Genomic DNA, 12990 nt, shown 5'->3' on the forward strand with positions numbered 1-12990 from the left:
TCATCAGATCAAGTCAAATCAGATTAAATCAGTTTAATTATCATTCAAACCATACAGTGATACAGTTGAGCAAGACAGCATTCCTCTGGGGCCCAGGTGCGTAACGTACATTCAAAATGGCGAGAGAGGGGGAAAAAACTCATTTATAGTCCAAGTCCCTGAGCGACATACAAATAGATGATAGAGCTTGGAGCAACCCAGCCCATCATTTCACTGGTCGAATACTGGAGGGCTGCATTGACAGGAGAGGCCAGCTCCCAACCAAGCACGGACGCTTTCACCGCCTCCAGCGTTTCCGCACCTGAACTGCAGCAGGCTAGCCCGCAGCTTGAGGCCGAGTCCTTACTACAACCGGTGCCACACTGCTGCCTCATTGCCTGACTTTCACCAAACAACGGAAAAAGGCCTGGAGCATATTCCAGTATCACTGTCCAACAGGGTCTTGCGATCGCAGGAGAGACGTCCATGACAGTCACTTACGGTTACAGTACACTCTGCTTTCATGCACCAACTCCAAAGCCTTCAAATAGCCAGCAGTAGCACGGTCTGCACCTAGGTCAGCTCCTCTGAGCCCTCTCTGGCCCAACCACCAGCTTCTTTTCTCAGCCGAGTGCCAGCTTTTCCCTGTCCCAGGTAACCGCCGTCTTCTCCCTTAACCAGCTGACCGCCGGCTTCTCCTTCTCCCGGCCAATTGCTGGCTTCTCCCTCTCCAACCCAAGCACCAGCTTCTCCTTCTCCTGGCCGTCCGCTAGTTACTCCTTCACTCGGCTCTTTGCTGGCTTCTCCCTCTCCAACCTGAGCACCAGTGCCACTCTTTTTTTTTTAGCAACATAGAAATTCTACAGCACAATACTGGCCCTTCAGCCCACAAAGTTGTGCCGAACAGGTCCCTATCTTGGAAATAACTAGGCTTACCCATAGCCCTCTATTTTTCTAAGCTCCATGTACCTATCTAAAAGTCTCTTAAAAGACCCTATCATATCCGCCTCCACCACCGTTGCTGGCAGCCCATTCCGCCCACTCACCACTCTCTGAGTAAAAAAACTTAGCCCTAGCATCCCCTGTGTACCTACTCCACAGCACCTTAAACCCTGTGTCCTCTTGTGGCAACCATTTCAGCCCTGGGAAAAAGCCTCTGACTATCCACGATCAATGCCTCTCATCTTCCTTCTCCGACTCGTCTGCCGGCTCCTTCGACACCCCCACCAGCTGCTGCAAACAACGAGCGGATCACTGATGCAGTAGACCTGCTGTACCCATTGTTCTTGAAGTCCAGTATAGTCTTACGATCATAAAAAAACACTTTTTAAAACGAAAAGTGCATCTTTTGTTGGCCTCTGAGAGGCCGCTGCGTTTGAATGTGCCACGATCTACCTATAGGAAAGATGTAAATAAGATTGACGGAGTTCAGAAAATATTTACAAAGCAGTTGCCAGGACTTGAGGGTGTGAGTTATAGGGTAAGAATGAATGGGTCAGGATTTTATTCCCTGGAAGGGCATAGGAGAGTAGGGGAGGTTTGATGGAGGTATGCACAATTATGAGGGATGTAAATAAGGTAAATGCAAGCAGGCTTTTTCCTAGAACTAGAGGTCACGGGTGAAGATGAAATATTTAAGAGGGAGCTGAGGGGGAACTTCTTCGCTCAGAGGATGGTGCAAGTGTGTGTTGATTTGCCAGTGAAAGTAGTGGATGTGTATGATTGTAATGTTTAAGAGATATTTGGATAGGTACATGGATGGATGGGGGGGTATGGAGGGCCATGGTCTGGGTGCAGGTCGATGGGGCTAGGCAGTATAACAGATCAGCATGGACTAGATGGGCTGAAGGTTCTGTTTCTGTGTTGTAGTGTTCTATGACTCTTAAGTGTGATAATTACATGGATGAGAGAGGTATGGAGTGCTATGGTCCAGGTACAGGTCAATGGGACTAGGCAGATTAATGGTTCGACACGGACTAGATGGGTTCCCTTATGCCTTCATCATTCATTATGTATGTTCTGCCTTTTACTGGTCCTCCCAAAATACATCAGGATTGAATTCCATTTACCGCTGCTCTGCCCATTTTGCCAGCTGATGAATATCATCCCGTGGCCAACCTATCAACTGCAATACTGATGTTTATCTCATTGTAATCACATTCTGTACAGGAGAAGGTGACCTGGCCCAGTTTTATCCTTTACACAGGATTGTGTCAGAGATATCAGCTGAGCCAACAGAGACATCCTGCTTTATACTGCTGTTTTTCTGCCACTTCTGTTACCAGATTGGACAGTCAGTCAGGGATCAATCGTACCACCCTTTGAAGAATGCTCCCAGAGACTACTGTAGGAGCGTCGCAGTTAGCACATTGCTTTACGGCGCCATCGATCACCGATTGGTGTTCATTTCCCCCCGCTGTCTGTAAGAAGTTTGTACGTTCTGCCCACGACCACATGGGTTTCCTGGGCTACTCCGGATTTCCCCCACATTCCAGGTTAGGGTCAGTAAGTTGTGGACATCCTATGTTGGTGCCGGAAGTGTGACGACCCCTGTGGGCTGGTCTGGTTGTTGGTGCATATTTCCATGTACATGTGACAAGTGAAGCTAATAGAGTGTAGAATATTACAACACAGTAAAGGCCTTTCAGCCCATCGTGTTCTGCCAACCTGCTACATAGCCCTCCATTTTTCTATCATCCAATGCCTATCTAAGAATATGTTAAATGTGCCCAAAGTATCTGCCTCTACCACCACCCCCCTGACAGGGCATTCCACATACCTCTGACATCCCTCCTATATTTCCCCCCAATCAACTTAAAATTATGCCCCCTCGTATTAGCCATTTCCCTGTTAGGAAGAAGTCTCAAGCTGGTTCACTCTGTCTTTGCCTCTTATCACCTTTATAAAATCACCTCTCATTCTCCTTCCTTCCAAAAGAAAGCCCCTAGCTCGCTCAGCCTGTCTTCATAAGACATTCTCTAATCCAGGCAACATTCTGGTAAATCCCCTCTGCACTCCCTCTGAAGCCTCCATATCTTTCCTCTAAAGAGGCAACCCCAGCTGAACACAGTATTGTAATCTTTAATCTTTATTCACCTTTTTTATGCCCTGCGTGATTTTATGCACCTCTGGTCAGAAGTCAGAAGTACTTGGAAAACTTTGCATGACTGTGTGGAAAGTGTACAGTTGTGGGACGGTGTAGAGCTTTCAAAGGGTCAGCACCAGACACTCCTCAGTAAATATTTCTGTAAAACTAGAACTAGTGAGCAGATGGGCGGTCTGGGATATGTGAAAGTCTGTCTTGTTAAATGGCTTTGATTGTTGTCTGTCCATTTCCCATTAGCCGAAGTGGAATCAGCTTACAGTGGGACATAACTCAGAACAGAGTGCTGCTCTCCTCAGCTGTGCAATTGAAGTTTTGTTTTGTAAACATTTTAAATGGTCATGCGAGGTACTGCTGGGCAGATGGGATGTACCTTTTCTCATTTCCCAGGCGTCTGAAAGGGTTTGAATTGGCCACTGAGCTGCAAGGGAACCTGGGTGGTAGCACTGTGCAGAGCAACATCTCATTAGCAACTACAGAGTTGGTGAATTATACAGCACAGAAACAGGTGCTTCGGCTCAACTCATTCATGTCAACCACATTATCTCCATTAGCTGGTCCCATTTGACCCACATCCCTCCAAACCTGTCCTATTCATAAGACATTGGAACAGAATTAGGCCAATTAGCCCATTGAGTCTGCTCCGCCATTGCATCAAGGCTGATTTGTATGTCTACATGTTGTATGTAGTTGTACCAGTTTGCTCCACCACCAGAAGATAGGTAATCCTGAAAGCACATGCCACAAGGCTGAAGGACAGGTTTCTCCAGCTTGTAGGACTATTGAAGAGTTTCCTGATACAATAAAACGGACTCTTGACTTCACAGTCTGTCTTGCACCTTATTGTCTGCTGGCACTGCATTTTCTGTGTTGCTGTTACACTTTATTCTGCACTCTGGTACCTATTGTTCTTGTTCTGTCTCGTCGAACTGTGTAACGATCTGATCTGTATGAACAGTATGCAAGACAAGCTTTCCACTGCATCTCAGTACGTGTGACAATAATAAACCAAGGGCAATCTCCCTGTTTCCCCATCCTGCAGTGGCTGGCTTTTTCAAGTCAGTTGTTTCATGGGAAATGCAGTACCCATCTTGTGCACAGCAAGATCCCACAGGGATGACGTAATTTTAAGTGCCACAGAGTCATAGACTCGTACAACATAGAAAAAGGCCCTTCCACCCAGCCGGTCGATACTGACCAGGCTTCCCACTTAAGCCATCGCCGTTTGCCCACACTCTCAGTAAGATGAGCAACAAGGTAAATATTGTGATTGAACTGACTCACCAAAACTCCTTGTACAGCACCATCAAAGCCCACCCACCACTTCTACCGGCTACACACGGATTCCCATCCTGCGGTCCACAGAGCCCTCGGTAGTGGTCCATGGCATCAGAAGGTTTGGAACCCTTGCTGGAAGGGCAAGGGTAGCTGTGTTAATCTAGGAGGGCTCCCTACTCATTCACTGATTGGTTGTTTAATATGAGCCTCCTAATCCTGACAGTTTTAATCGTACATAAGTACACAGATCATTACTGCACAGAACACTCTGCCCACGATGTTGTGCAAACTTTTTAACTTACTCTGAGGTCAATATAATGCTTCCCTCCTACATAACCCTCTATTTTCCATCATCCACGAACCTATCTGAGAGTTTCTTAAATGTGCCGAAGGCAGGGGTTCCCACCCTGTGGTCCATGGACCCCTCGGGTGCTGGGGTGAGCCCATGGCATAAAACAGGTTGGGAACCTCTGGTATGGCTAATATGAGGGGGCATAATTTAAATGTGTTTGGAGGGAAGTATGGGGGGGGGATGTCAGAGGTGATGGGTGCGTGGAATGAGCTGCCTGGGGTGGTGGTGGAGGAAGCAGATACATTAGAGACATTAAAGAGACTCTTAGATGGGTACCTGGATGAAAAATGGAGGGTTATGTGGGAGGGAAGGGTTAGATTGAGCATGCAGGCCAGCACATCATGGGATGAAGGGCCTGTACTGTGCTGTAGTATTCTGTGGTCTGTGTTCCTGGCTGTACCACCACCCTGGGCAGTGTGTTATGGGATGAAGGGCCTGTACTGTGCTTTACTATTCTGTGGTCTGTGTTCCTGGCTGTACCACCACCCTGGGCAGTGTGTTATGGGACGAAGGGCCTGTACTGTGCTGTACTATTCTGTGGTCTGTGTTCCTGGCTGTACCACCACCCTGGGCAGTGTGTTATGGGACGAAGGGCCTGTACTGTGCTGTACTATTCTGTGGTCTGTGTTCCTGGCTGTACCACCACCCTGGGCAGTGTGTTATGGGACGAAGGGCCTGTACTGTGCTGTACTATTCTGTGGTCTGTGTTCCTGGCTGTACCACCACCCTGGGCAGTGTGTTATGGGACGAAGGGCCTGTACTGTGCTGTACTATTCTGTGGTCTGTGTACCTGGCTCTACCACCACCCTGGGCAGTGTGTTTCACTTAGCATGCTCTATGCAAAAAACACCTTAAAATTATACCCCCTCATACTGGTCATTCCCACCCTGGGAAACAGTCTTGGGCTGTTCACTCTAGTTAGGAATGTACATCGTATCTGCTGTGTTACTCTCCGTTCGTCCATCAGAGGGCATATGCTGTAACGAGAGGTTGGGTTAACTTGTGTTGTTTTCCACGGAGCAGCGGAGGCTGAGGGGGGGAGCATAGATAGGGTAGACAGACAGTATCTTTTTCCCAGGGTTGAAATGTCTAATACCAGAGGGCATGCATTTAAGGTGAGTTCAGGTAATTTTTAAGGAGATGTTTTTTAACAGAATGCACTGCTTGGGGTGGGAGTAGAGGCAGATCCATTAGAGACTTCCCAGAGACATTTCGATAGGCTCATGAACGTGAGGAAAGGGAGGGAAATGGAATGCTTTGGACATTGTGTAGGCAGAGGTGATTAGTTTAGTTGGCCATCTGATTACTAATTGAGCTGGTTGAGTACAACATTGTGGGCTGAAGGGCCTGTTCCTGTGCTGTACTGCTCTGTGTTCCGAGGTGCAGCGGTTCGCCGAGACCACCACTGGTTCCAGGAATTCGGCAGATGCTCTTTGAGGATTTTGTCTTCAATGGCCTGGCTGCTGCGTAATTTAAATAATGATTGTTTGATTGTCCCCGCAGTAACTCAAGGGCTGCGCCAGGCCGATATTGGACTCATTTTTCTCCCTTTATTGATTGTGTGATTACTCTGCCATTCTGTGATGATTAGGCAAATTCCATTATCGATGAAGGGGAACTGATTGAGGATATTGTACTACGGAGATCATTCTGGCTGTTTAAATAAAGATCGCTGTGTCAGAGCGTTCACTTCCAGCCCCCTGTCCTCCCTAGCCCAGTTTAACTGGACAAGGTGCCACGTCTACTGTCTATCTGGAAGTACACATCAAATTCGCACAGCACACAATCCCACAAAGCCTTGACATAGTTTACAGCTTCTGTTACTGATGTTAACTTATTTATGTATTTATATAGAGATACAGCACAGAGCAGGTCCTTGCAGTCCACCGAGCTGTACCACCCAACAATCCATCTATTTATCCCCAACCCAATCACAGGAAAGTTTACAATGACCAATTAATCTATTAATCGGTGTGTCTTTGGACTACTGGAGGAAACCCACACACACACACGGGAGGAACGTACAAACTTTCTTACAGTTGGTGCTGGAATTGAACTCGGAACTCTGATGCCCAAGCGGTATTAGTATTACACTAACCACTACGCTACCATATTGATTATGAAATTATTAATGGTCAATCACACAGGATAGAATCAACTTCTCTTTTTGTTGAAATTGTATAAGGCCTAATTTAGAGTATTGTGTGCAGTTCTGGTCAGATTGCAAAGAAAATTTACAAGGATATTGCCAGGATTTGAAGACCTGAGTTACAGGGATAGGTTGAATAGGTTAGGACTTTAGGTTGAATAGGTTAGGTTTTCTATGTTTTTTTTTCTAAATGCAAACAGGCTTTTTCCACCGAGGTCGGGTGAGACTAGAACTCAAAGTCATGGGTTAAGGATAAAGGTGAAATATTTAAAGGGAGCCTGAGGGGAAACTTCTTCACCCAGAGGGTAGTGAGAGTGTGCAATGAGCTAACAGAGAAAGTGGTGGATGCAGGGTCAATTGCAGCACTTAAGAGAAGTTTGGATGAGTACATGAATGTGAGGGGTATGGAGGACTATGGTCCTGGAGTGAGTCGATGGGTGTAGGCAGAATAACAGTTCTGCACAGACTGGATAATCTGAAGGGCCTGGTTCTGTTCTGTAGTGCTCGATGGCTCCAGCATCTCAATGCAAGCAGCGTATGCAGCACGCCAAACTCAAGCACCCAGCACTGCCCACAAACACTGCCAGAGGTGGCGAACCCAGTGTGTATGTATATATATCTCATAAAACTCCAGAATTGATTGTGAGCAAGCAAGCAGTTCCAATACCACCCTTAGGAGTGTTGTGCACAGCAGCAATCAATATTGCAAAGAGCAGGATGTAAATCGTCACTGCAGCAGACATGCTTAGGGGCACGGCACACAACTCCCAGAGTACAGAGATAAACAGGCTGTAATCTGCAAAGACTCGGATGTATGATAATGATCATCGCTCCTTCTACTGAGTTTATATTTTAGACCATAGACCACTCAGCCCATTCAGTCTGTTCCACCATTCCATCATAGCTTATTTATTATGCCTCTCAACCCCATTCTCCGGACTTCTCCCTGTAATGTTTGACACCCTGACTAACCAAGAACCTATCCACCTCCACCTTAAATATACTCAATGACTTGGTCTGTAGCAATGAATTCCACAGATTCACCACCTTCTTAATTGCAAATGTCACTACACTCTTCAAGAAGGGAGAGGCAGAATTATAGTCCAGTTAATCTGACCTCAGGGGTTGGAGTCGATTATTCAGGATGAGGTCTCAGGGTACTTAGAGGCGCATGATAAAATAGACCATAGTCAGCATAGTTCCCTCCAGGGAAAGCCTTGCCTGACAAATTTGTTGGAATTCTTTGAAGAAATAACAAGCAGGATAAATGAGAGAATCAGTTGATGTTGTGCACTTGGATTTTCAGAAGGCCTTTGACAAGGTGCCACACATGAGGCTGCTTAACAAGCTACATGCCCCTAGTATTACATGGAAGACTCTAGCGTGGATAAAGCAGAGACTGATTGGCAGGAGGCAAAGAGTGGGGATAAAGGGAGACTTTTCTGGTTGGCTGCCGGTGATTAGTGGTGTTCCACAGGGGTCTTCTTTGAGACCAATTCTTTTTATGTTATGTGCCAATGATTTGGATGGTGGAATTGATGGCTTTGTTGCAAAATTTGCAAACAATATGACGATAGGTGGAGGGGCAGGTAGTATTGAGAAAATAGAAAAGCTACAGAAAGACAGATTAGGAGAATGGGCAAAGAAGTGGCAGATGGGATACAGTGTCTGGAAGTGTATGGTCATGCACGTTGGTAGAAGAAATGAAAGGATTGACTATTTTCTAAATGGACAGAAAATACAAATAACTGACGAGCAAAGGGACTTGGGAGTCCTTGTGCAGGATTCCCTAAAGGTTAATTTGCAGGTTGAGTCTGTGGTAAGGAAGGCAAATGTGATGTTAGGATTCATTTCAAGAGGACTAGAATATAAAAGCAAGGATGTAATGTTGAGACTTTATAAAACACAGGCGAGGCTTCAAAGAGTATTGTGAGCAACTTTGGACCCCTTGTCTTAGAAAGGATGTACTGAAACTGGAGAGGGTTCAAAGGAAGTTCATGAAAATTACTTCAGCATTGAATGGCTTGTCATATGAAAAGCGTTTAATGGGTCTGGGCCTGTATTCACTAGAATTTAGAAGAATGACAAGTAACCACATTGAAGCCTATCAAACGGAGAAAGGCCTTGATAGAGTGGATGAGGAGAGGATGGTTCCTATGGTGGGAGAGTCTAAGACCAGAGAACACAGGTTCAAAATAGAGGGGTGTCCTTTTAGAACAGAGATGAGGAGGAAATTTTTTAGCCAGAGAGTGGCAAATCTGTGGGATTCTTTGCCACAGGCAGCTGTGGAGGCAAAGTCTTTATGTGTATTTAAGGCAGAGGTTGATAGATTCTTGATTGGTTAGGGCATGAAAGGATACAGGGAGAAGGCAGGAGATTGAAGCCGAGAGGAAAATTGGACCAGCTATGATGAAATGGTGGAGCAGACTCAAAAGGCCAAATGGTCTAATTCTGCTCCTATATCTTATGGTCTTATAGCTAAAGAAATTCCTCCTCATCTATTTACTAAAAGGACATCCTTCTATTCTGAGGCTGTGTCCTCTGGTCCTAGACTCCCCCACCATAGGAAGCATTCTCTTCACATCCACTCTGTTTGGCCTTTCAATATTCAACAGGTTTCAATGAGATTTCTCTCCCCTCCCAACCCCCTCCTTTTTTTCTGAACTCCAGCATCATTTTGATGCAGCATTTATATGATATCAGGATGAGACTGTGAAAGGTTTACATTATGTTGACCCTGTGTAAGGAATTGATGAGGCCACGTTTGGAGAATTGTATGCAGTTCTGGTCATCTACCTGCAAGGAAAGATATTAATAAGCACAAAAGCATACCGAGAAAATTTACAAAGATGTTGCTGGGTCTTGAGGAGATGAGTAACTGGAAAAGGTGAACGAGTTAGGACTTTATGCTCCAAAATGAAGGAGAATGAAAGGGAATTTGTGGGATATAGACAGGGATTATAGGAATGCATGCAGAGTTTTTCCACTGAGGCATCCTGTTCATGGATTTGCTCCCCTCTCCTCCATCTCTGCGCTCCAATTTGTGCCCATTGATGACTGCTCATTTTCATCTTCTCATTGCCCCTCCTTCCCAGTCAGCTGCCTGTCTACGACTGCACCTCTTTGTGCCCGAGGGGATCTCTCCCTAATTCCTATATAGTAGAGTCATTTGGCAAAGAAACAAGACCTTTAGCTGCCCTCATTAATACCAACCATTAAACCCACTTATACTAATCCCATTTGCTGGCACTTAATCCATCGCCTTCTCTGCCTGGTAAATGCTGAGATTCCTCTTAAATTCTGATAAACACATCTCATCAACCCTGTATGACAATGGGAAGTGGCTCAGAGGTTATCCTGAATAAAATGACCGTGAGTTCACAGGGGTTATGGAGTCATAGAACACTACAGTTGTTCAGACCGAACATCAGAATGGGGAAGAAATGTGATCTAAGTGACTTTGACTGTGGAATAATTGTTGGTGCCTGACAGGATGGTTTAAGTATCTCAGAAACTGCTAATCTCCTAGGATTTCCCATACAACAGATTCTAGAGTTACAGAGAATGATGCGCGAAATAAAAAAAATATCCAGTGAGCGGCAGTTCTGTGGACTAAAAACACCTTGTTAATGAGAGAGGTCAGAGGAGAATAGCCAGACTGGTTCAAGCTGACAGGAAACCAACAGTGACTCAAATAACCACAAATTACAACAGTGGTGTGTAGAAGAGCATCTCTGAATCCACAACACGTTGAACCTTGAAGATAATGGGCTACAGCGGCAGAAGACCATGAACATACAGTCAGTGGCCACTTTATTAGGTACAGGAGATAGCTAATTAAGTGATGACTGGGTGTGTATGTATATATATATATATATAATTATATTTTTAAAACACACACACAAACGCGCGTGCGCGCACAGTACATGATGGTCTTGATCTTCAATGTGTTTACGTTTTGGACATCGGCACTTTAGACGGTATTGTACTCAGACTTCACAATATTTCCCTTGATTTCTGCTTTGACTGATACTTCTACCTGATTAAGTGCATCCCCATTCCCTAAACAATCTGTAAAGGCTCCTTAGTGAGTGCACGTGTGAGGATTTTGTGAATCAAGGGTATTGGTGAGCTGGGCTGCTAGTAAGTCAACGGTAGGCGTATTGTTGTGTCTGTGCTGGGAGAAATGTTGGTGAGTTTAGAGGAATATTACTGTGTAGAAGGTGTGGGAGTTTGCAAATGGGGACTGTGGGAATGACGTTGCTGATATGCGAGGTGACTTGATAGAGGTGTACACGGAGATAAGAGGCATAGATAGAGTGGACAGCCAGAGACTTTTTTCCAGGATAGAAATGACTAAAGCAAGTAGGCATAATTTAAGGTGATTGGAGGAAAGTATAGGGAGGATGTCAGAGGTAAATTTTTTACACGGAGTGGAAGGGGCGTGGGGCAGATAAATTAGGGACTTTTAAGAGACTCTTGGATAGGCACATGCATGATAGAAAAATAGAGGACAATGTAGGATGGAAGGGTTAGATTGATCTTAGAACAGGTTAAAAGTCAGCACAACATTGTGGGCTGTAGGGCCTGTACTTTGCTGTATTGTTCTGTGTTCTTTGTCACGTCAGAGACCGTGTGTTGCTGAGTTGATGAACTCAGATCAAGTTGTTCTGTCGAAGTTTTTATAGAGTCCTAGTTGTCTCCACCATATTGAATGGACACCTTTCTCTCACTCAGGCGCCAACCCCTCGCTGCAGAACGACATGGGACACACACCCGTTGATTATGCCCGGGAAGGAGAAGTCAAGAAACTACTGAAGGAAGCCGAAGTGAAGGCAAGTATATCAGCTTAGCTCTATATCCTGAGACCCATGCAGGCATGTTGTTTACCCGCTATTTCCCATGTTATAGACAATGACGTAGGCTTCTGTCCAGTAGCTAGGCAAGTAGCATTGTGGCTAGCTTAACACTTTACAGTGCCAATGATCGGGGTTCAAATCCCATCACTGTTGGAAAGGAGTTTGAATGCTCTCCCCTTGTCAACAGGGGTTTCCTCTGGTTTCTTCCCACTTTCCAAAGACGTACGAGTTAAAAAGTTGTGGGCATGCTATGTTGATGCAGGAAGTGTGGCTGTCTGCAGTACAATCTTGGAATGTTTTTGTCATTGACACAAAATGACACATTTCACTGTATGCTTTGGTGTGTATAAGACCATGAGACGTAGCAGAATTGGGCCATTCGACCCATCAAGTCCTTTCAATATTCGATAGATTTCAATGAGATCCCCCCATGTACATGTGACAAATACAGCTAATCTTTTGTTGCACTTTTAGAGAGGCCGGTTTTGGGAAGGAATGTGACAGAGTCAGAGTCGTACAACGCAGAAACAGGCCCTCCAGCTGAACTAGTCCATGCTGACTAAGATTCCTATACAAGCTAGTCCTGTTTGCCTGCCTTTAGCTCACCTCCTTTTAAATATTTCCTATCTTTGTACCAGCTAATCAACTGAGAGAATCTAGAGCTGCTCATGATGTTGTGCTAAACTTTTAACCTGGTCGAAGATCAATCTAGCCTTTCCCTCACATGTAGCCCTCAATTTTTATGTCATCTATGTGCCTGTTTAGGACTCTTAAATGTCTCTAATGTATCTGCAGTGTGCTTTACACACCCACAATTCTGTGTAAAAACACCTGCCTCTGACATTCCCCCCCCCCACTGTATTTCCTCCAATCACCTTAAAGTTATGCCCCCTCGTCTTGGCCATTTCCACCCTGGGAAAAGGGCTCTGGCTTCCACTCTATCAACGCCTCTTTTCTTTACATCTCCATCAAGTCACCTCTCATCCTCCTTCAATCCAAAGAGAAAATCCCTAGCTCACTCAACCTATCCTCATAAGACGTGCTCTCTAATCCAGGCAGCATCCTGGTAAATCTCCTCTGCACCCTCTCTAATCCAGGCAGCATCCTGGTAAATCTCCTCTGCACCCTCTCTAATCCAGGCAGCATCCTGGTAAATCTCCTCTGCACCCTCTCTAAAGCTTCCACATCCTTCTTATAACGAGGGGACCAGAATTTAAAATCTTTGAAAGTAACTTTATTATCGAAGTACTTATATGTCATGATATACAAT

At 45.3% G+C, this 12990-nt stretch overlaps 1 protein-coding gene across 1 annotated transcript in view; it reads left to right on the forward strand.

Annotated features, from left to right (window-relative positions):
• The window catches only part of clpb (ClpB family mitochondrial disaggregase), a 173709-nt gene that overhangs the window by 75886 nt on the left and 84833 nt on the right, over positions 1–12990 (forward strand). The window contains exon 6 of the mRNA XM_073044342.1: positions 11599–11696. Coding sequence (XP_072900443.1) covers positions 11599–11696 — 98 coding nt within the window. The remainder of the gene's footprint in view (positions 1–11598; positions 11697–12990) is intronic.

This window comes from Hemitrygon akajei, chromosome 4 (genome assembly GCF_048418815.1).
Source record: "Hemitrygon akajei chromosome 4, sHemAka1.3, whole genome shotgun sequence".
In the NCBI taxonomy this organism is placed as follows: Eukaryota; Metazoa; Chordata; class Chondrichthyes; order Myliobatiformes; family Dasyatidae; genus Hemitrygon; species Hemitrygon akajei.